We start from the raw sequence: 26,346 nt of genomic DNA, 5'->3' as shown, positions 1-26,346 counted from the left end.
TTTGACCTGCCAATCCCTGGTATAGAAAATAGAATTTCACTGTTTAACATCAGCACTGCGCGTGGGCCAGCTCCACATGGGTCAAGGAGGCCCAGGGTTTGAGCCGGGACAACCACTGGGCTAAGTCCGCTTCCCTTTCACTGGTTTTGAATAAGTTGATTGTGAAATGTCTTGTGGTAGTTTTCTTCATGTTTCTTTGCTTGAGGTCCATTGAGCATCTTGTATGTGCAGATTTATAGTTTTCACCAGACATGGAAAATTTTCAGTCATTATTATATAAAATTTTCAAATTATTTTTGACCACCACCCCCCCCCCCATTTTCCTTCAAGGACTCCATTTGTAAGTATATTAGGCCACCTGAAGTTGTCCCTTAGCCCAGTGACTTTCAGATAATTTTTTTTGAGTTTTTATCTTTATTTTATTTTGCATAGTTTCTATTGCTCTATCTTCAAATTTATTAATCTTTTCCTTTGCACTGTCCAATCTGCCATTAATCCCATCCAGGGCAGGTTGTTTTACACATTGTAGTTTTCATCTGTAGACATTCACTTTTTTTTTTTGGAGGGGGGATCTGAGAATGATAAGGACATTTATTTATTTATTTGAATGTACCAGGATTGAAACCCACGAGCTTATATATGGGAAGCAGGTACTCAACCACTGAGCTATACTTACTCCCTGAAGTTCAATTTTCATAACTGTTTTAAGGTGTTCTAATGAGTCTAATGCCTGTGCTAGATCTGGGTCAATTTTTCAATGATTGTTATTTTTTCTCCACTGTGGGTCATATTTTCCTACTTTTTATATGCCAGGTAATTTTTGATTGAATGCCAGATAAGGCGGTTGTGTATTTTGTATTCCAATAAATATTCTTCAGCTTTGTTCTGGGACATAATTAAATTACTTGGAAAATTACTAGATCCTTTTAGGTCTTGCTTTTAAGATTTGATCAAAACAATGGGGAAACGGACTTAGCCCAGTGGTTAGGGCGTCCGTCTACCACATGGGAGGTCCGCGGTTCAAACCCTGGGCCTCCTTGACTGGTGTGGAGTTGGCCCATGCGCAGTGCTGATGTGTGCAGGGAGTGCCCTGCCACACAGGGGTGTCCCCACCTCGGGGAGCCCCACGCGTGGGGAGTATGCCCTGTAAGGAGAAGTGTCCAGTGCGAAAGAAAGTGCAGCCTGCCCAGGAAAGGCGCCGCACTCACGGAGAGCTGACACAGCAAGATGATGCAACAGAAAGAAACAGATTCCCGTGCCGCTGACAAGAACAGAAGTGGACAAAGAAGAACACGCAGCAAAAGGACACAGGGAACAGACACCTGGGGGGACGGGGGAAGGAGAGAGAAATAAATAAAAAGAAATCTTTCAAAAAGAAAAAAGGAAACTAATCCAGGACCCATTTCTCCTATCATAAAGAATATAGCTGTCTGTTTTTGATACACAGGCAGGGTTTTCTGCAGATATTTTAAACTCTTGGAACAAAGTGTTGCAAGAATGGTCACTGAGTAACCATATCACATTTGCTTGCCTCTGACATATTATTCTGTGGTGCTCTTTGCAGCAGATTTCTTTTTTTTAAACATATTTTAAATTTATTTTTAAAAGATACATAGATCACACAAAATGTTACATTAAAAAATATAGGAGGTTCCTATATGCCCTACTCCCCACATCCCCCACTTTTCCCACATCAACAACTTCTTTCATTAGTGTGGTACCTTCATTGCATTTGATGAGTACATTTTGGAGCACTGCCACACAGCATGGATTATAGTTTACATTGTAGTTTACACTCTCTCCAAGTCCATTCAGTGGGTTCTGGCAGGGTTTATAATGTCCTGCATCTGTCCCTGCAACATCATTCAGGATAACTTCAAGTCCCAAAAATGCTCCCATATCACACCTTCTTTTTCCTCTCCCTGCCTTCAACAACGGGTTTCTTTCCATTCCTTTATTCAACTTGTTTTCAGACCCAAAGAACACGATGATAGGCAGTGAGGTAGAGTGATAGGGGAAAAATACCTTAGAATTCAAATATCATGGTGGAAAATCCCCAAAGGCACTTGGTTGGGAGCAAGGACTTGTAGTTCTTGTGCAGAGTGTACCAAGAAGCAGTAGCATAGTTCCCTTTTATGGCAGCTTCCACCATAACTTGCATTTGATTCCTGATTTCATTAGATATTCTAGCCAGTTTAAAAATAAGTTTGAAAACTCACTCGGCCTTTTAGTTTAGATAATAACAGATTGGGAAGTGATTGTGGGGTGGGATTGAAAAAATGGTCAGGGTGCACCAATCCTTTCCCCGAAGAGAACATCAGTATGATGCTGTCGTGAGGGGATCCTGTGTCCCTTTCCTCATGTTTTTCATGAGAGAGGAAGACTTCTCCATGAGTACTATTCCTGGCCTCTCTCATTTCCTTCCTAATCTTTTCCTGGGAAGGGGGAAGGATTTGTCTGCCTAATAATTTGGAGAAAAGGAACTGGACATGACTGTTGCAGACCATTCTGGGTTCTTTCTTCTGAGAGTTTGTATTCTGGTCTGCTCTTGACCAGGCTGTAAGCGTGGTACACCACTCTGCTCTCTGCTGGATGTGGAGGAGATGTTTAACGGGAAAGGGAGGGTGGATTCGCAAATCCACCCTGCTACACTTATATTTTCCAACAGATTTCTGGGTAAAAAAAGTCATCTTGAGTGACATGACTCCCGAGTCTCTGTCTCGGTTCATTCTAAAATTAGTCAGGGATAAAAAGGATGTTATTTATTAGTGTTCTCAAACTTCTCAGAGCTAGTTATTTAGAAACTTCTACCAAGAACCACAGTGTGGTTCTGGAGGTTCCTTTTTAATGTCTGTCCCCAAAACATGTTTCTTTAGCTGTAGTTATGTCCAGTGAAATCTTGTACCCTGCTTCACTTAAAAAAAAATATTGTGGTAATATATATACAATATAAATCATTCACAATGTTGTGCTACCATCACTACTAAGATTTCCGAAACTTTTCCATCACCCCAAACATAAACTATACCCATTATGCATTAATTTCCCATTCTCCTTCCATCCTAATTGGTAATCCTCGTTATGCCTCTATGAATTTGCATATTCTAGTTATTTCATATAAGGGAAATCAGACAATATTTGTCTTTTTGTGTTTGGCTTATTTCATTCAACGTGATGTCTTCAAAGTTTATCCATGTTGTAGGATGTATAAGAACGTCATTCCTTTTTGTGGCAGAATAATATTCTGTTGTATGGATATATAACATTTCTTTTTACACTATCTGCCTATTGATTTGTTGACCTAAGCTTTCCCACTCACTCCCCTCACCACCCCTTACTCACTCTGTTTATTTTTTGGTTTAGTTAGAGTTTGGGGAAAGGTGGGAGGAGCCTCCAGTCCAGGCAAAAGCCTTGCTGAATTTCAGAATTCATCCTCTTCCACCAAAAGCTTTCCTAACCATCAGCCCAGGAGAAAAGGAGACTCTAGAGCGTTCCCTGGCTCTCAGCTCAGCTCTCGATATTCTTTACCATTTCTTTCCCTTTTTAATTTCTCTTTCCTTCCTTAACCGCCCCCCCCCCTCCCGCCCCACACTTTTTGGAGAAATTTTTAAAATGCAGAAAGCTAGGAGGAAGAAAACAACAATCACTTATTTGTCCCTTGCCCAGAATTAACAGCTCTTAACCTTTTTTCCTGTTTTCCAAAATTTTAATGCGTATACTCTTTTTAAAAAATTACTAGTAATTAAACAGCTGATTTTATTTTTTTTAAAGATTCATTTTATTTATTTCTCTCCCCTTCACCCCTGTCATCTGCGCTCTGGGTCCATTCACTGTGTGTTCTTATGTTTCCACTTGCGTGCTTGTCATGCGGCACCAGGAAACTGTGTCGCTTTTTTTGTTGGTGGTGGTGTTGTTGCGTCCTCTTGGTGTGTCAGCTCTCTGTGTGTGCGGTGCCATTCCTGGGTGGGCTGTGCTTTTGTCACACGGGGCGGCACTCCTTGCAGGGCATACTCCTTGCACATGGGGCACCTGTATTCAGAGGACACCCCTTGTGGCAATGCACTCCTTGCATGCAGGCAGCACTGCGTGTGGGCCAGCTCCACACACGGGTCAGGAGGCCCTGGGTATAGAACCCTCCATATGGTAGGTGGATGCTGTATCAGTTGAGCCACAACCGCTTCCCCAATAACTGATTTTAAAAAAGATTGTATCCCCTCTGACTACCATCCCCATCTCATTCCCTTCCATCACTGCTCAGAAGTAAATTCTATTGATAGCTGGTAGATGCCCTTCCAATACTTGTTAATAATTTAATATCTTGCTACTCAAAATGTAGACCACAAATTAGCAGCATTGACATCACTAGGGGACTTGTTAGCACTGCAGAATATCTTCTGGGGAGTCCTGTTATATTCTCTAATAGAGTTGCAAGAATCTCTAGAGTACATAGGCAGTGCCTAGAAATAGAGGACAGACCAATACTCCAGGCCCTTGATATTAATGCATGTACTTATGAACCTTATTCTTGTAAAATTGAAACTTAGTCTAGTAATATATGTTCCCTAAGAGTTACCTTCTGAAAGCCTCCTTGTTGCTCAAATGTGGACTCTCTTTAGGCCAAACTCAGCATATAAACTCACTGCCTTCCCCCCAGCATGGGACATGACTTCCAGGGATGGGCCTCCCTGGAACTGAGGGATTATGACGAAGTACCAACCAGCAATGCATTTTGGAAAACTCCTTGACCAGAAGGGGGAAATATTACATGCAAATGAGTTCTCCAGCTAAGAGATTTCAAGGGGAGGGAGGAGGTCATTCCAGAGGTTACATTTATGTGGAGGATCTCACTGACGGCCACAGTAAACAATGCTTCAAGCAGAGGTGCTCCTGACAGCTCTAGAGACATCTGGAACCTATAGTTAGGGCAGACAACCCCAGGAAATTAACAGCCCATTGGTGGGACTTATCTTGGAATATATGTTAATCTATCTCCCCAGTGTAACCAGACTTTCCCTACACATGATTCTTTTGCCTCTTTTATTTACCCTCTAATTAGCACTATACCTATTAAATATATGTTCCAGCAACTTAAATCTTCTGTCTGTTCATATGTCAGTTGAGCCCTGACTCTCAGCGCAGTTACAGCTAACACCCACTCGCCAGTTCATTGGAATCACCCAGGAAAACTAACAAAATGATGAATATGGACAGTGCCCATCCCAGAAAACAGAGTATCTTACAACTGCAAGCAAGACAGTTCAATCCATCTGTGCTTTGGGATCTAAGCCCTCTCTCAATCAGAAGGAGAGTGGCTTCACCATCCCAAAATCCTCAAGATTCAGAATGAACAAACATAAGGGGGGAATGCAACTATGGACCATAGTAGACTTACTGTTATTCTAGTCATGGAAGAACTTTTAGCCCTGATGTAAAGACAGTAGTCACCAGAGGTTCTGAGGGGAGGGAGAGGGAAGAATAGCTTTAACATGGGGCATTTTTGGGACATTATGCATGTTCTGCATGATATTGCAATGATGGATACAGGCCATAATACCTTTTGTCAAAACTCATAAAATTGTGTAATGCAAAGTGTTAAACCATACCATAAACTATGGACCATGGTTAGTAGCAATGCTTCAATATTTGCTTGTGAATTGTAGCAAATGTACTACATGAATGAAAGATGTTATTATTAGGGGAAAACATGAGAGAGGGAAGGGATAGGGTATATGGGAATCCCTTATATTTTTTATGTAACTTTTTTGTGGTCTAAAACTTCCTTAAAAATAAAGAAAAAGATATTTTAAAAAAAGAATTGCAGAATATCAAGCCCACTCGAGACCTAGTGAATCAGAGCCTGCATTTTAACAAGATCCCCAGGTGATATTTATGCACATTATGAGAACTGTGTTAAGATACATATAGGTATCCATAAATAATATAGCACGTGTTCTGTATGTTATTTAAAATTAATACAAATGAATCACACTGCGAACAGCTTTCAACAACTAGATATTCTTGCTCAACAATTTCTTTTTTAGCTCTAGCAATGCTATTATAGATCTAGTGCTTTCCTTTTTAACTTGTCAAAGAAAATTCACATTTATGTTGCTTATAATGATCTGTTATTCAATCAATCTGTTTTGGGCATTGATCTCTTGCAACTGGCTATGAAAGGAGATGGGCCAGAGAGTACTGAGGCTTTTTACCTAAGGAAAAAAAAAAATGCATCCACTTATTTCCTGGGAGGGATCACAGTCACTGGAGGAATGTATCTTACAAAGAAATGCATTTGCTTTTTTTTTTTTTTATTCATTTTTTAAAAAAAATATTACATTCAAAAAATATGAAGTCCCATTCAACCCCACTGCCTCCACCCCCCACTCCCCCCACAGCAACACTCTCTCCCATCATCATGACACATCCATTGCATTTGGTAAGTACATCTCTGGGCGTCGCTGCACCTCATAGTTAATGGTCCACATCATAGCCCACACTCTCCCTTGTTCCATCCAGTGGGCCCTGGGGGGATCTACAATGTCCCATAATTGTCCGTGAAGCACCACCCAAGACAACTCCAAGTCCCGAAAACTGCAATTGCTCTTTATGGCCTTAAGACTAATTGTTACATAGCACTTTTTGTTGAAGAGACTATTCTTTCACAATTGAATGGACTTGGCAGCCTTACCAAAAATCAATTGGCCATAGGTCTACTTCTGAACACTCAATTTGACTGGACAATGTATCTATTCTTATGTCAGTACTGTTTTGACAACTGTATCTTTGTAACTTGCTTTAAAGTCAGAGTGTGAGTCTTCCAACTTTGTTCTCTTTTTTTCAGGATGTTTTTAGCTATTTGGTTCCCCTTGCCCTTCCAAACAAATTAGCTTCCAAAAGCTAATTGGCTTTCCATTCCTGCAAAGTAGGTTGTTGGAAATTTGGTTGGGATTGTGTTGAATCTCATTAGTCCTTTCTTCCATTATGACTGAACCATTCTTTTGGCGTGACAACCTTCCACCCATGTCTTGCTCTGCCCAAAAACCCATGTGTAACATTTACGCTGTTTTCATGTGCTGGTGGTGGTGGGAAAGGATAAGAAACGGGGATGGATCAATAATTTCCCTCTTCCCAAAGACTGTTAGCTCTTCGAAGAAGAGGATAATAACATTTAACCCCTTGATACCTCCTGACATAACCAAGTACAGAAGAGAGGCGTTGCTATCTCACATTTAATAGAACCTCACTTAATATGTTCACAGTAGATAATAGCAGTGGTTGAAGGAGGGTTTTACATACTCTCTAAAAGTGTGAAAGGATACAATCTCTTAGCATGAATAATATAGAGAAGCTGGGCTACAGGGGCATGTCTTGAAACACATCAATATGGTACCAGCCTCAGCATTTTTATCTCTCAGTAGATAATTCTAAGATGGAGAAGTTATGGGGGAAATTCTTACATTCTTGTACTACATGGACAGTCTTATCAGTTTCCTAAGAAGTAGACTAATCAAACGGCAAGCAGTGTTCACAGGGACTTGGGATAATGGACAGAGAAGTACTGCAGAGGAGCAAGAATCCTGAGACTAAGGAAGATTCTAAATAGCTAGAGGAGGAATTTGGGTGCAGGGCCAAGGAAACCCCCTCATTCACTTGCAATCAGCCCACGTTTGTCCCATATCCAAAGACATATCACATGACAGCAAGGTTAATCATTTATTGACTAGTTAGAGGAAGGATATATTCATGGTACAGTTCCCTGGGTATGGCAAAGAGAGTCAGAAACTCAGAGAAATCCTTTGATTCTTGGGGAATTGATGAGTCTTCCAAGGCAGTCAGGGAAGATCCTGAAGATGCGGGGATCAGGCTTTTATGTGCGATAGTGATGGAAATCAGGTTGCAGGATTTATCTTGAGATGATGAAGAGACCATGGAAAGGAAGCACTTGGAGCCCAAGTGAGGAAGCATTCACTTGGTGCTAAGTAAGAAGAGGAGAAAGAGAACATAGAAACTTGTTAAGCTTTCTTTGCATTGAATTGAGGACCAAATTAATTTCCATTAAAGAGAAAAATGGTGAGGATAGAAATCAGCCTGCATTTAATTTAACCTGTTATTTGCCTGAAGAGAGCAGGGAGAGCATTGACTAAATGACATCTTTTCTGTGGCTGATGCCATCTTAACCTTCCTCTGAGACTATAGAAAAGAGAAAGAAGGCACTGAAGGTTTCTAGGCTTGCGTTTACCATTTTCCAGAATTAGAAGTTTTGAAGACTTTGTGGTAGATTAAGGAATAATGGCGAACAGTCACAGCAACCTTTTACTAAATGCTTACTTTATGCAAGCCTCAGGTGCTGAGATGTTTCATACATTATCTGAATGAAGCCCCACAATCATTCTGAGGCAGGAATCAGGTGAGGAAACACAGCGTCTATTTGCCAGGTTGGAGGAAATGGGAAGGTCACACACCTCCACTCTGAGATTGAGCAGGCACAGCCAAGTACAAAAGAAGTACAAAAGAAGAAATTCTTACAAGTGGAGGCAGAGAGGGCTTCCTGCACTTGGAAGATGGACCACAAACAAAGAAGTGTATTTGAGTTTCATACTGCTACTCTGCTACTCTTTTTCCATTTCAAACTTCAAGTGCCAATCATTCTTTAGCCCATTATCAACGACTGTGCCTTTTCACCAGCATTATATCCACTCTCCACAAGGTCGATGTCATTGTTTGCTTCTTAATTCCTTAGGTCATCTGCTGGAAAGCTCACTGTAGGAGTGGGACCTGAACCCAGGGCCTCCAACGCAAATTTCAAGCTCTTCTCACCAGCTTCCTTACCAAGTTGCTTTTACTATAACAAACTCCCAATGCTTTCAGAAGGCACTAGCTCCTGGACCACCCCATCTTCCCCAGCATTAGAGATCACCAACCTGGAGGCTGGGGCATCTCCCATCTCTCGGGCCTCAAGACAGCGATCTGTAGAGGCAGAGCAGAACACATTCAGACCCCAACCCCAGCTCCTTTCCCAGAGAGAAACCAGATGATTCTCTTGGTTGGGACTAAGGGCAATGAATAGAAGAGGCATTACTGTCCCTTGGATTTTTCCCTTCAGCAATATGGGAAGTGAAGAAGAGAAAGCTAGAAATCGCTGAACTTACCGACTTTTGTCAGGTCAAGTATGTTTTCCTTAACAATTCCATTCTCTTGGCAAAGTTTCTCAAACCGTTCCTTGATTTTTTGGCTGAGGTTTTTCTTTCGGGCTGTAGGGAAAGTGACTGTAACTACTGGGACTCTTGTCACTGAGGCAAGTGAGAGGTGGGGCTCAAGAGAGATCAGGGAACGGATGGTACTGTCTGGGGGCTCAGGTGGCAGAGTTGTGGGGGATATGAGCTGTCCTGCAATTTGACATCAGTAGACTCTCCCTTCTGGCATGATGAAAGATTTCATCATCTTCCCATCACTGAGACTGAGGAATCCCCAAAGTGAACATCTGTCTTCAGAGAGGGAGGATCTCCTAGGCTAAGCCTGGGAAGGCCATTTTGTCTCCAGGGTTCCTTTCTCCCCACCCCAAGATGAGTGCCAGCAGGAAAATACTCTACCATAGAGCTCCATCAATTTGAATTGTGTTCCCTCGTAGTAATTCGTGAGTGTATAAAAAATATATTTCTCATAATCAGTTTCAAGTATGTGAAATTTATTAATTCCACGATCTGTGGAGGAAACAGAACACAGTTCAGAACTTCATTGGTCCATGGTAAGCAAGCGAAACTCTTCACCTGTTCTCTCTCACATAATAAATTCAAGTGCATGTCCTGCAAGAGGTAGAGACAGAGGATGGCTAATGCCTTCCATTTGCGTCAACCTGTGCTGTGTGAGGTGAATTTTAAGAAAAGGGATAGTGGTAAACTGACCACTAGTGGCAGAAGGATTCAGCCCCAGCAGCCATTCACCCTCTTTACCTCCCTGAGACCACCCACCTCCCTCAGCATCGCTGCCCATGACGTGTCTCCATCTTCTTGTTTAAACCCCACTGGCCTATGTACCCCGTGCTACATCCTCAGCAATGTGCTGTTCAGTGGCCACCAGGCATCATCAGAAAGAGAGAGACTGTCCTGCCAATTTACTTTTTTTGCAGGAGGGACATATGACCAAATCACTTCTCTTCATCTAGTGGCATTAAGAGCCAGGCATCAGTATTTTACAACAAAGTTTTCCCAAACTCAGGTCATTGACTATTATGTGGTCCCCATTATATTACTTAAAAAAACACACAAAACGTTGATCAGCAATTGATCATGGTCCCAAAGATATTGGGGTTCTGTAAATTCCTAGCAGTCTGAAGTAGAAATAAGGAAGAGTTTTCTGTTTACTTACACTCAACACTGTATTCATCCTGCACCTCTGTTTTGTCACAAGTAAAATTTATTGAAATACATTCTCCATTTGTTCTGTAAAACAGAGTGGATTGATGTCCAAGAGATGTTGCTAGGAGCTGACTCCCTCCCTGCCCCCCACCTCCGATCTACCTATAACTTCAGTTTATCATTCCATTTACCTTTTGAACATTTTAATACCATTTCCAGAACTTTAATTTACATTATTTCACTTGATTTGATACTATAAAAATAACTCAACTCTTCCTGTTATTGTTACTCCTACCACTATTTCCACTATTACTCTTTCTGAAACTACTTGTTTAGACAGTTAGCTGAGTCCTCATCACGTGCCAGCCTCTCAGATGAGTACTTTACAACATTATCTCACAAAAAAAGCCACGAGGGACAGTTATCACCCACTTTTACCAAAGGGAAAATGCAAGTGGAAGGAAAGGAATTTTCTTGGTCAAACAACTAGTAAGAAATAGAGATAGGTTAGAATTCAGGCTGTTAATCCAAATTCTTTGCTCTTTACCTAACCTATACTGCCACACTTCTTGTGACTCTGATGCCTCTCTGTCCCCTACTTCCCTCACTTCCATTTCCTTCTGTTACCAACTCTTGTCTCTGAATCTGGAAAAGCCTTAGGTCCATCAAGTCCTCAATCAGTGCCATGAGACACTCTGATTTTGGGCACAGGCCCAGCATGCATGCACAACATGCATATGTGTACATGTGTATGTAGGGGTATGTGGGTGTAGAGGTCCAAGACAAAACCAAGGCTTCTACTTTCCTCTCCCAGATAATAAAGGCCACACTTACTTCATATGAAATTGAAAGAACAGAGACGAGTTGGGCAAGACATGGATGCTTTTCACAAAAACCCTCATGAAACCATTCTCTTCTATATATTCTCTCCTGTCTGAGGCCAAGACAATGGAATACCATTCACCTTCAACCTGTAAAAAATCAGTAAAATGATGAGGTAAGAAGAGAGGAGAGAAGACACACATGAACATGCTCACCTTTAATGCTGGCCCATTGGATAAGATGTGAAGACGGAATTAGGACTCAGGTCAACTGGCAAAACACCCAGGACTCTTTCCACTGTCCCACCAGTGAGAATGGAGGTCCCCAAGTGTTGTCGTCTTTTTTTTTTTTAAAGATTTTCTTTCTTTATTTCTCTCCCCTTCCCTCCCACCCCAATTGTCTGTTCTCTGCGTCTATATGCTGCATGTTCTTCTTTTGTCCGCTTCTGTTGCTTTCAGCAGCATGGGAATCTGGGTTTCTTTTTGTTGCGTCATCTTGTTGTGTCAGCTCTCCATGTATGCAGTGACTTTCTTGGGCAGGCTGCACTTTCTTTCACGCTGGGCGGCTCTCCTTACAGGGCACACTCCTTGCACATGGGGCTCCCCCACGCGAGGACACCCCTGCGTGGCACAGCACTCCTTTTCGGGGACACCCCTGCATGGCACGGCACTCCTTCCGCATATCAGCACTGTATATGGCCAGCTCCACACAGGTCAAGGGGGCCCGGGGTTAGAAACACGGACCTCCCATTTGGTAGATGGACGACCTAACCACTGGGCCAAGTCCGCTTCCTTTTGTCGTCTTTTGACATGGTACAATCACTTTTAGTCCAAGGTCTGAAACCATCCCTTTTATCTAATAGGCCAAGTAACCCCTACCCTCCAGTAGGACTCAACTAGTTTCAAAATCCCCCAATCCACCCTCAGAAGTCCACAGACTCTACCTTTGACATATCAAAGTTGCTTGTCACAACATCATGGCTCTCTTCCTGGTCGGCATAGACCAGAGACAGCCCCAGACACAGCAAAAGCAGCTTCATCTTGACAGGGGACAGCACGTCTCCTCTACAGGCACCTGGGGTGACTTGTTGCCTAAAGTGACTCCATGCCCCAGCTCCTCAGTCTTTATACTGAGTCTGAGCCCAGTTTTCTGTCCATGGGTCACTACCTTTCCTCCTCCCACTCTATGAAATGGTCTGTCATTCACTGGTGTGGGTCCAAGGATTATCCTTGCCCTTTTTGAAAATTGGCAATCCCATCCCTTTTAGATCTACCTGGTGACCTTAAATTTCTCAAAACATGTTCTCAAGAAAAATAGTGGATGTTATAAAGAGCTGTCTTTTAGAACCAGATTTAACCGCAGATCTGGCTTGGAATAAAAAAGTCAAAGATAATGAGAGGAATTAAGTTTTCATGAACCTCAAAACAGAAAATTGTCTCTATTAAAGATTATAGTGGGAAACAGACGTGGCTCAACTGATAGAGCATCCATCTACCATATGGAGGGTCCAGGGTTCAATCCCCAGGGTTTCCTGATCTGTGTGGTAAGCTGGCTCACATGCAGCACTGCAGTGTGCAAGGAGTGCCGTGCCACGCAGGGGTGTCCCAGCATGGGGGTACCCCATACACAAGGAGTATGCCCTGCAAGGAGACCCCCCGCACAAAAAAAAAGCGCAGCCTACCCAGGAGTGGTGCCACACACATGGAGAGCTGATACAGCAAGATGACGCAACAAAAAAGAGATGCAGTTTCCCAGTGCCACTGGATAATGCAAGCGGATACAGAAGAACACAGAGAGAATGAACACAGAGAGCAGACAATGGGGGGTTGGGGGGAAGGGGAGAGAAATAAATAAATAATAAATCTTAAAAAAAAAAAGATGATAGTACCTGTCATAAAGCATTAAAGTTGGGCTGAATAAAATAGTCTTTAAAATACGGTGTCTGGTACTCGATATTCTTTAGGTACTTTTCCTTATTCTCTGCATCCAGCCTTTGCAACCTTCCCTGCCCCACAATTAATGATGAACTCTTTAACCATGATGCCTATATCCCTACCCAATGGGCCCCATGGGAGAAATGGTAGCTTCCCTTCTTTCAAGTGAAGTTGGGGTAATGCTTCATATACTCACTAAAAAATCTAATGAAAAAGCATAATGAAATAAGCCATTATGTAGAAAGTGCTTAAGAGCATGGAGTTCGGGGTCATGCAGAGCTGGGCTTTGCTCCCATTTCTGCCATTAGGAAACCGTATGGACAGGTCAGTTAACCTCTCTGGACTGAACATCCTCCTTTGGGGATAATTTACCTAACATATGGCTGTAGGGACTCAATATGTGTAGAATCCACAGCATAATGTCTGGACGGTTAGGTCAGAAAATGCTTCCTGGAGAAGGTGGAGCTTAGGGTAAGTCTTGAAAAGTAGGGAAGGTATGGAAATGTGTAGTGTAGTTGAGAAGACTATTTTCTCTAGGTGGGAGGAATACTGAGGCAGGATCCTGTGTACTCTCAAAACAGAAAGAGGCTGGTGTCATGGGAGGAGCTGGGCACAAGAGAGTGGGTAGAGGTCCTAAGAATCATGGCTTTCTATCTGTGGCCTGCTTACAAAAGAAAGTCACCCCAGCCCCTTAGTGATCATTCCTTGTTCATGTTCAACCAATATCCAATCTCTGGTATTTTGAAGTTTATGTCACTTCACCCATCATGGATTGTAGTGGGTTTTGCTGACCTGAGCTTGCATCTGGTGGAAAAGGCTGACTGCCTTATTCCCTCTATTTGCTTCTCTCCAAGAATAAGATGGCAGCCCATGAGCAGCCAGGTTTGCACAATGAACTCTTCCTGGGCTATGAGGCTGACATGAGCGTTAGCAGCGGCTGCTGCACACACCGTCCCTATCCCATCCCACAGCTTTCCTAACTCTGGACTCTTATACTGTAGGGCAATACTGTCTCATTCTGGTATTTTTTTTTTCCATACAAGGAATAATTTCCCTGAAGGAGGAGATATCTACCTTGGTCCACTTTGTACCTCTCGTAGCACCTGCTACACAGCACCACCTTTGGAATGCTTTGTACGCAAAATCCTATCTTTAAAAGCACTAGGAATTCTTGTTATTAAAGTGAATCTTCTTGAAAATCCTTTTGTAAATAACGATTGCTTTTGGGCATTCACCTCCTAATTTATATTATTGTATCAATGGAGTGGAGGGAGAGCTTTAAACTAAAATCTATGAGCAAAAGCTTATGTTTTATATTATCTTATCTACTAAGACTTGAATTGACTATTCCCCATTTTGGCTATTCGCTTCCATTTCAAACTTGCCACGTTTTGGCGATTAGGTTGGGCACTGCCAGGAAAGACTAGAAGAACTGAAATGGCAAGGACAAGACTGCAAAAATACCCAGTAGATGCAATGCCATCCATCTAGAGACTTGGTGAAAGAAAATCCAGACAAAACCAAAGATGAACTAATTGAATCAGTCAAGAGGGATACTTTGCTTTAAAAAAGAGTTCCCTTAAATAATACACTTGCGCTGCATTTAAATATTTGTGCTAAGAGCTGTGGACCTATGATCTGAAAACACTCTCACAGGTTGTCGGTGATCAATAAATATCACAGTCGAATGAAAGAATAACTTTTGTATTGGGGAGCATTGAACGAGGCAGAGAGATAAGGAAGGATGACCAGAAAGAAAAAAAAAAAGAGGAAGTGGAAACAGAAAAGTAATTACTGATATTAAGGAATTTCCCAGATGGTAGTGTAAAAGTGTAAACACATGGGACAAAGAGTTAATTTACAAAAGTTCACTTGCCCACCCCATGTATAGGAAATGCATCTATTGTATAAAGCAAGATAACTGATTCAGCATTTGATTGCAGAGCAATTTTTTCTGTGGTGTAGCAAGTTGCTTTAGGAGATGATGCTACTAAAAGGTTTCAAAAAATGATGACTGAACTTAGTTCAATTATCATGATCAAATGCTTACTGTGCTGGGTGTATATCTGGCATTTGGAAGGCTAAAGAGATAGACAAGGTCGGGGCTGGGCCCTGAAGGAACTCCTGGCCAGTATGAGGATGATTTAAAAACAATTTGATTATACAGTCGAAAGTAAACAATTTCATATAGGAAAACAGAAGAACCAATAGTAATGAAGAAGAATAAGAAGAGAAAAAAAGGGAAACATGATTAGGTCCAGTTAAAGACTGACCTCCCATTTCTTAGAGCTCTTCATGGAACCAGAATGGTTGTTTCTTCCTCCAGGTAAATGGGGCTTTATCCAAGGAGCACAAATTCACAAGAAGTAAAGACGGAAAACAAGCACTCTTCAATGACATCCTGTCCTCTCCTGATCCAGCAGGGAAGGAAAAGGAGGGTCTCTGAGGAGTAGAGGGTTTCTGTTTCTCCCACTCCAGACAAGGTTCTGTGCTTTCTGTTAGGGAGAAAGGGGTGAGAACTGAGTTGTTCTGCCAGCCTACAGGTCCAGGGGCACTGACTCCTGCCTTTCTGCCGAGGGAGGAAGAGCAATTCTGTTGAGTGGGTCTCAGCAGAACAGCAGCAGATGGGACAAGTGACCCTCTGGTCTACTGCTGCCCTGAAGAGCTGGCCTTTGGGCCTTGTCTTTAATGGGACCACTGAATATGGTCCTGACTCTTGTCAAGAATGGCCAGCCATTCCAGGGTTGAGCTGCCCAGTCACCTGCCCCCCAATCTATCAATCTTTTAAGAGCAGAGTGTTTATCTAGTTATATCTCCACATTTCAAGCATAGCACTGATATCCGATTGCAAACTGCTACATTAGAGCCATGGTGCATCAGCTAGTTTAATATGTAAGGTCCTTGGATTTCAACACAACAAAGTGGCAAAAGCCTGGTAACCACATGTGGAATCTAAGCCCTCACTTGACATAGATGTGCAATGGACACAACCAATCCAATGTCCACAGAGAAAATGTGGAATGTGTGTGGAAACGGTAGCCATGGTGGCTGCTGGGTGTGGGGAACGGGAGGAAGAGATGAGATGTGGAGGCGTTTTCGGGACGTGGAGTTGTCCTGGATAGTGCTTCACGGACAATTACGGGACATTATAGATCCCCCCAGGGCCCACTGGATGGAACGTGAGAGAGTCTGGGCTATGATGCGGACCATTGACTATGGGGTGCAGTGATGCTCAGAGATGAACTTACCCGGTGCAATGGATGTGTCATGATGATGGGAGAGAGTGTTGCTGTCGGGGGAGTGGGAGGCCGGGGGCGGTGGGGTTGAATGGGACCATATTTTTCATAATGTAATTTTTTAAAAAAATAATAAATAATTAAAAAAAAAAAAAAAGCCTGGTAACCAAAGAAAGAACATCTTGTCACAAAGTCATATTTGCGCAGGGCGCTCCAAGCAGGGATTATGCCAAGGTCCATTTACCAAGACAAATAGTTACAATGGAAGTATGTTTTGTAGCAGTCCAAGTCTCACTTGTCCCTGGGCCCAGATATATTAAAATAATAGTTCAATGTCTGAAATAGGGTAAGCCCTCAGTCAGCATTAAATGTTCACTTTACGCACATTATTTTATCAAATCTTCATAAGCTCTGCATGAGAGCTGTAAAACAATTTTATCTTGTTTTACAGAATCGTGAATGGGAGAACCCATATTTGAATCTGAGATTGTCTGAGGCCTGAGCCCTCACTCTTATTGGCTCCACTACATGAATTGGGGCCTGCTGTTTCTGACATGAAAAACAGATGACAGGAATAGTAATGCTGTCAGCCCTCAAAGGAGTCTGCCTGGTAGTTGCTACTGAAGAAGCTGCATGCAGATTTCTTAAAGATGTGGTGCTTGGCATGTGGCTGCAAGAGTCTGAGCAATAAAGGGAGATCAACAACCATTGGATGGATGAATGGATGGATGGATGATTTAGGGGTATTTCTCTTCTGATGAGGAATTATAGGAGTTGCTTACATACCAAAAAATACCTGGTCATAACCACATTAAGACTCTCACACAAATACCAAACATAGGGCATTTTATAAGAGGCCCAAGAAAAGGATGACAGTCTTCCAGGTTGTTGAGAAGCAAGTGGCCCAAGTCATGACTATGACTTTGGGTGGGCAAGGGGTTTATGGAGTTCATGTGTGAACAGATAACAGTCCATCTATAACCGGGTAACTTGAATGAAACGAACTGGCTGGCTGGAAATGTACTCATGACCTTGTCCTCAGTTACACTCTCAATCAGTTGGACAAATTCTTCATTGAGAAAGCCAGTGGCAACATTTAAGCCATGTTACACTATACCAAGGCATATTCTGTGCCAAGAAGAATAACAAGAACCACAAGCTTATTTGATCCATGTGCCAGAGTGGAAATATTTGTTGGTCCCTAGCAGTCAGGTCAATATACATGCTGCTAATGTTGGCTCAAATCCAATTTTAAATTCTCCATTCCCTTCACCATTGGAAAATTGTTTGGCACTACCAACATCCCATCTGTGTTAGCTGGGTTCTCCAAAAAGGAGATGCTGAAGCAGACTTGAGAATGATAAATGTTTATTAGGGAGTAATATTTGTGAATGGGCAACGGAGGAAGCAGTATTGGGCAAGGGGAGCTATCAGACCATCATGTAGATCAGATAAAGTTTCTGTTCCCAATGGGGGGCTCCAGAGGCTATTAGAGGAGTCCTACATCTAGCAGAAATGGGTAAGCCCTTGTATCACACTCTTGCTCAGTCATTGGCTGGGGCCATCCTAGACTGGTACCTGGACTCAAGGGTCCAGGCAAATCTGAATGAGTCACCAGTTGGAGGCTGTCAGTCAACCATACCCCTCACAACTGGGCAGCATAGTGAGTCCTTTCTTGAAGGGAGAATTGGAGCAACACATCTCTGTCTGGGACTCCATTCCAGTACACAGAAACATGGAGAGTCTTCTCATAAGAGGTCCAGAGATCTCTTCTCACATGGGATAGGGACAGGGGTGAAAGCAGAACCACTTTCCCTCTGTTTTAGTTTAAAATTCCCACCACAATACCAGGGTGCCCTGTGGGTCAGAAAACCAAGGACCTCAGGGATTGTTGCCTCCAGATCCACTCATTAAAATTCAGCAATATAATCCATGCTGTGTAGCAATGCTCTAAAATTTGCTCATCAAATGCAATGAATGTCCCACACTAATGAAAGAAGTACTTGTTGTGGGAGGAGTGTGGGGATGTGGGGAGTGGGGTATATGGGAACCGCTTATATTTTTTTATTGTAACATTTTGTTTGATTTCAGTATCTTATAAAAAAAGATAATACAATTAGAAAAAAAATTCAGCAAGTACTTACGTATGCATGTCCCCAGGTAACCCAGATCGCCTGCCCTCTGGGCCTCTCTTAACAACCCGTAATTTAGGACTGACTCATTACAATAATGATGACACCACCAGCCTTGGAGTGGGAAGAGAAAGTTTGGGCAATGGAAGGAATAATTATAAGTCTTGAGTCATGGAGAAAGGATTAAGGAGGTCCCCAAATTAAAGATCATCCATGTTACAGTTTTATCATAGGCAGGACTGCGGTCACCCCTCGGGCTGAAGTGTGGTTTGCTGGCCTGGCAGGGGAGCGGCCACGGTAGGCCTAATTCCGCTGCCCCCATAATAGGGTGGTTGGTCGGGCCCACCGCCACCCCTGAAGGAAGCTCGGCATGGGCGCAGAGTGCCCTCGGGTCTCCCCTTCTCCGCAGCCATGCTTCCGCGGCCGCCCCTCCTCCCGGATGGCGCCACCCAATGCCTGTGGGGCAGCACCCTTCTTCTTCTTTCTCCCTGCGCAGCAGGGCGGAAAATTCCAGTCTGCCCTTTTCCCCTCCCCCGACAGCAGCAACAGCCAGGTGTGGGCGGAAAAATCCAGCCCGCCCTTTTCCCTTCCCCCGACAGCAGCAACAGCCAGGCGTGGGTGGGAAACTCAAGTCTGCCCTCCACCCCAGCAACAGCAGCCACCAATCCCTAAACCCTGCCCCTTCCCCCAGCAACAGCGACAGCCAATCCATAACCACCACCACCACCCCCCCCCCCCCCCCCCCGTCCAGTACCGCCCACTGACCTTTCGCCGGCAACCAATCAGAACAGGGCGTGGCTTCGACCAATCAGCCTTCCCCAGCCCCTATAAAACTGTTGCCTCTCCCTCAGTAAAGTGGACTTGCGTGTTTACCTTGTCTCCGCGGTAGTTCTTCTGCCGTGCGCCCTCCAGTCCTGAGAGCCCCCGACAAGGGCCTGGCCTCCCTTGTCCCCAGTTCGTCGTCTGCTTCTCCGGGCGACCCCTTCGTCGCCTGCTTCTCCGGGCGACCCCTTCGTCGCCGGCTTCGCCGGGCGACCCCGTCAGCCGAACCGCGCAACCCCTTGTGAGACCGATCCCTCGTCTGCTGCCGGACCGACCCCTCGTCCCAGGTGGGACCGACCCCTCGTCCCAAGCGGGACCGACCCCTCATCCAGAGCTGGACCGACCCCTCGTCCGCAGCCAGACCCCACCTCTACCGACCGAGCAAGCCGCCGCACAAGACCATTTAAAAAAATTAGAAAATTCTGCTTCATACCATCAAAGTGAGAACTGACACAATTATTTGTGTAAAGAGCTTGGCACAGGGTCTGGTCAATGAATGGAACCTAATCATAGTCTTCCATTTTGATGAACTTACTCATTCAACAAACAGCCTCTCCAGGTCCACTATGTCCAGGAACAAAGAATATGTTATTGAATAAATTAGCTCCAAATTCTGCCCTCATTGAATAGTAGTTTTCTTCTGTTTGGTTTGGTTTCTTTTCCTTCTCCTCCTCCACCCCATCCCCACCCCCACCCTGTTGTTTTTGCTGTCTGTGTCCATTCGCTGTGTGATCTTCTCTTCTATTTCTCTTCTTGTCTTCTCATCTTTCTCCTCTAGGATTCACTGGGATTTGATCCTGGGGACCTCTGATGTGGAGAGCTGTTCCCTGTCAATTGTGCTACCTCAGGTCCTGGTCTCTGTTGCGCTTCACCTTGACTCTCCCCTTCACCTCTTTTGTTGCATCATCATCTTGTTGCGTGACTCACTTGCGCAGGCACTGGCTCACTGTGCAGGCACTCAGCTCACCGCGCAGGCATTGGCTCACCATGTGGGGACTCACATGGGCACTGCCTTGCCACATGGGCACTGGCTCAGCATGCGGGCACTAGGCTCACCGCATGGGCACCTGGGTCACCATGGGGTACTCGGTTTGCCATGTGGGCACGCTTTCTCTTCTTCTTTTTTACCAGGAGGCCCCAGGGATTGAACCTAGGTCCTCCCATATGGTAGGTGGAGGCCTTTTCACTTGAGTCACATCCGCTTCCTTGTTTGTTTAAGAAGTACCAGGGATTTGAACCCAGGACCTCGAACATGGGAAGCAGGCACTCAACCACTGAACTACAGCCACTCCCCTAGAGTAGTCTTTTTTTTTCTTTTTGTCTTTATTTTTTTAATATTACATTCAAAAAATATGAGGTCCCCCTATACCCCCACCCCACTCCCCCCCCATAGCAACATTCTCCTCCATCATCATGAGACATTCATTGCACTTGGTGAACACATCTCCGAGCATCATTGCACCTCGTTGTCAATGATCCATATCATAGCCCACACTCTCCCACGTTCCATCCAGTGGGCCATGGGAGGACATACAATGTCTGGTAATTGTCCCTGCAGCACCACCCAGGACAACTCCAAGTCCTGAAAACGCCTCCACATCTCATCTCTTCCTCCCATTCCCCACACCCAGCAGCCACCATGGCCACTTAGAGTAGTCTTTAAACAAAACTCTTCACATTCACATCTCATGAGGTCAAGAACTTGATCCAAGGAGAAAGACTAAACCAGGCGCCCTTCTTCTAATCACAGCCTCTACCAAAAAGCTTAATTTCCTTCTTTCTTTGCTTGTGTTGCAATCCTCCCCTGGAGAGCCCTCCTTTATTGCTACCTATTCAAATATTATTCCTCCTCCAAAGCCCTGTCTTTGACTCTGCCGGCTCTCAGCCTTCTCATTTGTTCTATATAGCAGTTGGAGCTTTACTCTCACACTGTAGCAGCCAAGTGATATTGGCTTATGGTAGTACAAAATATAACCCATTCTCCAAAAAATATAATCTCCAAGGAATTTAAAACCTAATTCTCATACTATATAGTAAACATGTGTCAATGATTTCATTAATTCATTACTGAGGAAACCAGAAGAAGGGCAGCTGGTTCAAAAGAGGATGTGAGAAAGAAAAAAAAATCTGGAATAAAACTGCTAGGTTAGATACAAGGAGTCAGTGTTTTACAAGGCAATAAATCTATAACCTTTACAGTAATCTTCTCTATTGGACAGAATCATTTACATATCTATCCTCCTTGGGAAAAAAATCATTTGTACTTTCTTGGTTTTCTGTTAGTTGGTCTCTAACTTTAGAGTCTGGGCCCTCAACAATCGTAAATAGTAAGTTAAATAGTTATATTTTCTAGAGAGCCAGATGACACTTAGCAAGGCTTTTTAGACAGTGCTCCAGCATAACTTTTAAAGGATATATGGTCATCCTTTTTACCTTATTTCCAAATTTTGGAAAATATTTTAACACTAATTTCTAAGCTTGCACATACACTGGAAAGGTAATAAGTGAATGGATAACTGACTTTGGAGTCAGAAGAACCTGGGATCATATTCTCACTCCACAATTAACTTCTCTGGGTCTTTGTTTCCTCAGAGTTGTGGCAAATCTTACATGGACAGGTTTCGAAGGTGCTAGAATGCAAAGGATGCTCAATAAATCTTAGCTCCTTCACTCTTTCTGTCCTCTTTGGAAAACTGGTCATTTCTGGTACTTCTGTGGCTTGCCCAAGCTCTAGTAAAGTGCTTGAGTTCCTATAGTAGGTTTTCAGCAAATCTTCTCTGATTGTTTGATATATGGCTTGTCTGTTACCTAGGCAAGCTCCTTCCATCTGGCCCTCAATTTTCCCATCAATGACAGTGAGAAGCGTCAGTGGTTCTTTACCTCTGGCAGCACGAGTCCTGGGGGAAGGGGGGGTTTGGGACTCTGGGAGGAATAAGGGTAGTTCTGGTCTTCATGGTCACTAAGAAACACTACTGACATCTGGTGCCCAGAAGCCGGGGATGATGGACGCTCTGCAGTGCTGAGGCCAGTCCCCTACAAGGTGCAGCTGTTTCAGCCAGCACGGCAGTAACGCCCCATTGAGAAACACCGGCTCTTCCCCATAGGTCTTTGCATCGCCCCTTCTGACAATAAACTCATGCTTTCGCACTGTTCTCTTCAAAGGATGGGAGATAAACAGTTGCATTCCAAAGACCTGTTTTGTCTAAAGAAAACACTGCAGTTTCCAAACATTTGAGCAATTCAGCACATTATTCCATGCCTGAAATGTAGCTTCAGGTTGTTGATGACTCATCTGAAGAAAGGCTATTGCATTTTGTTGCCTACAGCCACAAGGATCTGATGTATTTTCTGGATAAAAGGAATGCCACAAGCATCCAAATTAGGAACCAATTAGTTTTTGCCGAGTGCCCAGGTCCATGCAAAGAACAGCAGTGGCGGTGAAGACAGGTCCCTGACAACCAGCAGGGAACAGACAAGCACCCTATTGCCGAGGGCACCAACCCACGGGATCCCAGCTTCCCAGGAGAAAGCTTGAGGCCACTTAGCTCCGTTCCATGTGCACCCCTTCCAAAGAGCCTACCTTCTCTTCATTCTTTTGTTCATGGCCTTGCACCACATAATTCTCTATCTCCCTCCACTGGACACTGAGCCCTGGAGGGAAAACAACCGGGTTGTATTCTTCTCTGATTCCAAACAGCTTAGCCCACAGCAGGCACCAAATTTACACTTTCAATCCAAACCTAGTTTCCTCATTGCCTACCCTTTTGTCTGGCCTCCTGAAAAGAAGTAAGTGCTATAAGCCAAAGAACCAAATAAATTTCCTTCTAGAAATGCTAAATCCTGATAAGATTCATGTTTCCACAGAGATTCTTTCATTAAAAACCAGCAAAGCAGAACTAGGAGGGATCCACAAAGCGGCAGGAAAAGAGAGATTTTCTTTCCCTGCAGAGGACCTGATGAGGAAATGCCTAGCACCACTCACTTATAAAGTTGCATGTTGTGATACATTGATAAGAATCATGAGAGTGGGCTGAACAGTGGAAATCTGCTAATTAATTGTCACCTGTCTGTAAGGAAATATTGTTGCATTTTTTTCAACTACAATTAGTTTAAGCAATTCAAATTTGGGTAGGTGATTTGGGGAATCACTTTCCCTAGCTTAATCAGAGTCTATAGCAAATATGCTAGACCATATTTAGGGGAGACTGGAAGGGAACAGAGCCTGGGGAGTAGGTGAGTGTGGTCAGGCAGGCTATTGGAGAGGAACCTCGACAATTCTGGGGGAAAAGTTCTTTGAATGCTTACTCCTGAGGACACTTGGCATTTCCCTAGTTGTGATCCCTCCTTTCACACAGCCACTTGGGGAATCTGATTGTTAACTAGGCATACGCCATGCCTGGCCCTCATTCAGGGACAGTATTTTGGCAGCAATAACCAAAAAGTGTCAAGACTCTTGCCCAATGTAGGGAAGATGGCCATTAAATGAACAAGCACACAGATGAAAATAAAACTGGAAATTGCCATGACTGCTATGAAATACTACACATGGGTGCTGTCATCCATTCATTCAAAATATATTTAGCAAGCATCTCTGTGCAAGGACTACTGCTTAGGGAAAATAAGGAAGGCGATTGGATCCTTCCCTTTGTGGAGTATAGAGGCTGGGAAAGGTTGAAAAATCATTCTTCAAAAGTTATTTACATCCGAATCCCTGGAACATGTGAATGTTATCCTATATGGTCAAAAAGGATCTTGGCAGATGACTGTTGAGGATCTTGATTTTTTATTTTGGAAAATCAGTCTTCCTTTGATGTGTCCACTGAAACTTTTTAATTAAAAAAACTAGCAAAGAGGAGCAGATGTAGCTCAAGTGATTGAGCGCCTGCTTCCCACATATGCAGTCCCTGCGTTCAATCCTCAGTATCTCAAAAATAAAATAAGATAAAATAATAAAATACATAAAATGCTTTTTAAAAAAACTTGCAAAGCAGTAATAAGATACAGCCACAAGGTGGCAGAATAGGAAAGATTTTATTTTCCTACAGGCGACCTAATGAGGAAATGAAAGTCTAGTTTTACTCGCTTAGAAAGTTGTTGCTGTGATGTTACATGCTGTGAGATGCAAAAACTTGCAAAAGAGGAAGCAAAGGAAGATTTTACACACTGAGAGGGGAGAAAATGCTGTGAAGATGGAACAGAGAGAGAAAAGAAAATGCTGGCTGTGCAGGTTGGAGCGATAGGGCCATAAGCCAAGTATGTCAGCAGGGGCCAGAAGCTGGACGAGACGAGGAACACATTCTCCTCTAGAGCCTCTGGAGGGAGCATCTCCCAGCTGGCACCTTGATTTTGGCTCGGTGATCCTAATTTTGGACTTCTGGCTTCCAGATCTGTAAGACAATAAATGTGTATTATTTCAAACCAAGATTGTGGTAAGTTGTTACAACAGCCACAGTAAACTGATAGAGTCCAGCAGGGGAGCTTACTTTACTACAAATAAATAAATTACTGAAATAAGTGTCATAGAAATACAGTAACAAAAGGATTTAGAATATTTGGGGAAAACTGCAAGCCTATTGTGGGCAAGGACTATGCCTAGTTCACCAGTGCATCCTCAGCATTTAGCTCAGTGCAACCAGGTAATTAGCACTCAAGGAATATTAGTTAAATGCCTGAATGTGGAAGGAAACTTAGAGCAGAAGGATGAATATAAATCAATTAGAAAGAGGAATAGAGCATTCTAGGTGGAAGCAAGAGTATATTATATAAGCAAAGGTCTTGTGGCAAGAAAGTGGCAAGTTCTGGGAAATAAAAGGCTTGTGTTGCTAGAGATAGAAACAAGTAGATTATGAAGTGGGCTGAGGATAGAGAGGGGGGAAAAGGCCAGGTCATGCAGAGCCATGAAGGTCATTTTAAGGATTTTGACTTTGTCAAAAATGGGAAAATGTTGAAGAGTTTTAAAAGCAGGGAAGCCTCCTGGGAATGCGCCTCCTGGGATGCGCCTCCCTGGCACTGAGGGATTACCACCAAGCGCCAACTAGCAAGGCAACTGGAAAAAGACCTTGACCAAAAGGGGGAAAAGGTAAAGACAAATGAGTTTATATGGTTAAGAGACTTCAAGTGAGTCAGGAGATCATTCCAGAAGTTACACTTTTGCACATCTCAGCGGAACTCAAACTGCCGAAGTAGATACTACCACAGATAGCAGGGCTGTGAGGGCTCTGGAGACATCCAGACACTATGTCAGGGCAGACAGCTCAGGAGTTTGGTGCCTTGCCAGTGAACCTACTTTGGAATATATGCTCCCAAGTATGACAGAGTTGGAAGCTGTGGTTTCCCTACTCATGGCTCTTCAGCTCTTCTATTTGAACCTATAATTAGTACTAGAGGTGTTAGGTGTACTTCTGAGAGACTTAAATCTTTGGGCTGTTCATATGCCACTTGGGCCCTGAATCTCAACCGAGTTGCAACACCTACACTCCAGTTCATTGGTCTCAACCAGGACAACTAACAAGGAGATGATGATGGACAACTATCATGCTGAGGAACTGAGAGTGTTTACAACTGCAAGCAAGAGAGTAGTTCCATCCACTGGCCCTATGGAATCGCAGCCCCATCTCATTTAGAGGTAGAGTGGACATGACCATCCCAGAATCCTCAGGATGGGGAATGAACGATGGACTTAAGTAGAATACCAGTAAGTCTAAATAAATCTTTAAAAAATAAAAATAAAAAACCACTAAATATATTCTTCTAACCCTTAAAAAAAAAAAAAAAGCAGGGGAGAGGTATGATCATAAGGGAGTCTTTTAGAACTCACTCTGGCAGCAGTGTAGAGAATGGATAGCAGTGGGCAGTGGGGAGGCAGGAAAGAATGCTGGGAGATGACTTAGGAGTCTACTACAGCATTCTGTCAAGAGAACATGTTTAGCTGGAACAGAAGTGGATGGAGCTGAGCAATTTTTAGAAGCAAAATAAATAAGATCTGGAAATGCAGTAGATATGGGGTTTACAGTGTATGAGGGATCAAGGTTTATTTCCAATTTCC

At 43.5% G+C, this 26,346-nt stretch overlaps 2 protein-coding genes across 2 annotated transcripts in view; both read right to left on the bottom strand.

Moving 5' to 3' along the window:
* LOC131279372 (zinc finger protein 883-like) overlaps nucleotides 1-26,346 on the bottom strand; it is a 79,415-nt gene that overhangs the window by 34,631 nt on the left and 18,438 nt on the right. The window lies entirely within an intron of this gene.
* LOC139439520 (lipocalin Can f 6.0101-like) lies at nucleotides 7,695-12,295 on the bottom strand. Its single transcript, XM_071217053.1, has 7 exons — nucleotides 12,121-12,295; nucleotides 11,190-11,326; nucleotides 10,366-10,439; nucleotides 9,591-9,701; nucleotides 9,150-9,251; nucleotides 8,922-8,967; nucleotides 7,695-7,975 (listed from the first exon to the last, which is right to left on the bottom strand). The coding sequence occupies exons 1-7, from the start codon at nucleotides 12,214-12,216 to the stop codon at nucleotides 7,966-7,968; spliced, it is 576 nt and encodes a 191-aa protein (XP_071073154.1). The 5' UTR covers nucleotides 12,217-12,295; the 3' UTR covers nucleotides 7,695-7,965.

Source organism: Dasypus novemcinctus, chromosome 8 (assembly GCF_030445035.2).
Source record: "Dasypus novemcinctus isolate mDasNov1 chromosome 8, mDasNov1.1.hap2, whole genome shotgun sequence".
Taxonomy (NCBI): Eukaryota; Metazoa; Chordata; class Mammalia; order Cingulata; family Dasypodidae; genus Dasypus; species Dasypus novemcinctus.
The sequence above is the reverse complement of the archived record's forward strand: the minus strand, read 5'-3'. Positions and strand labels throughout refer to the sequence as shown.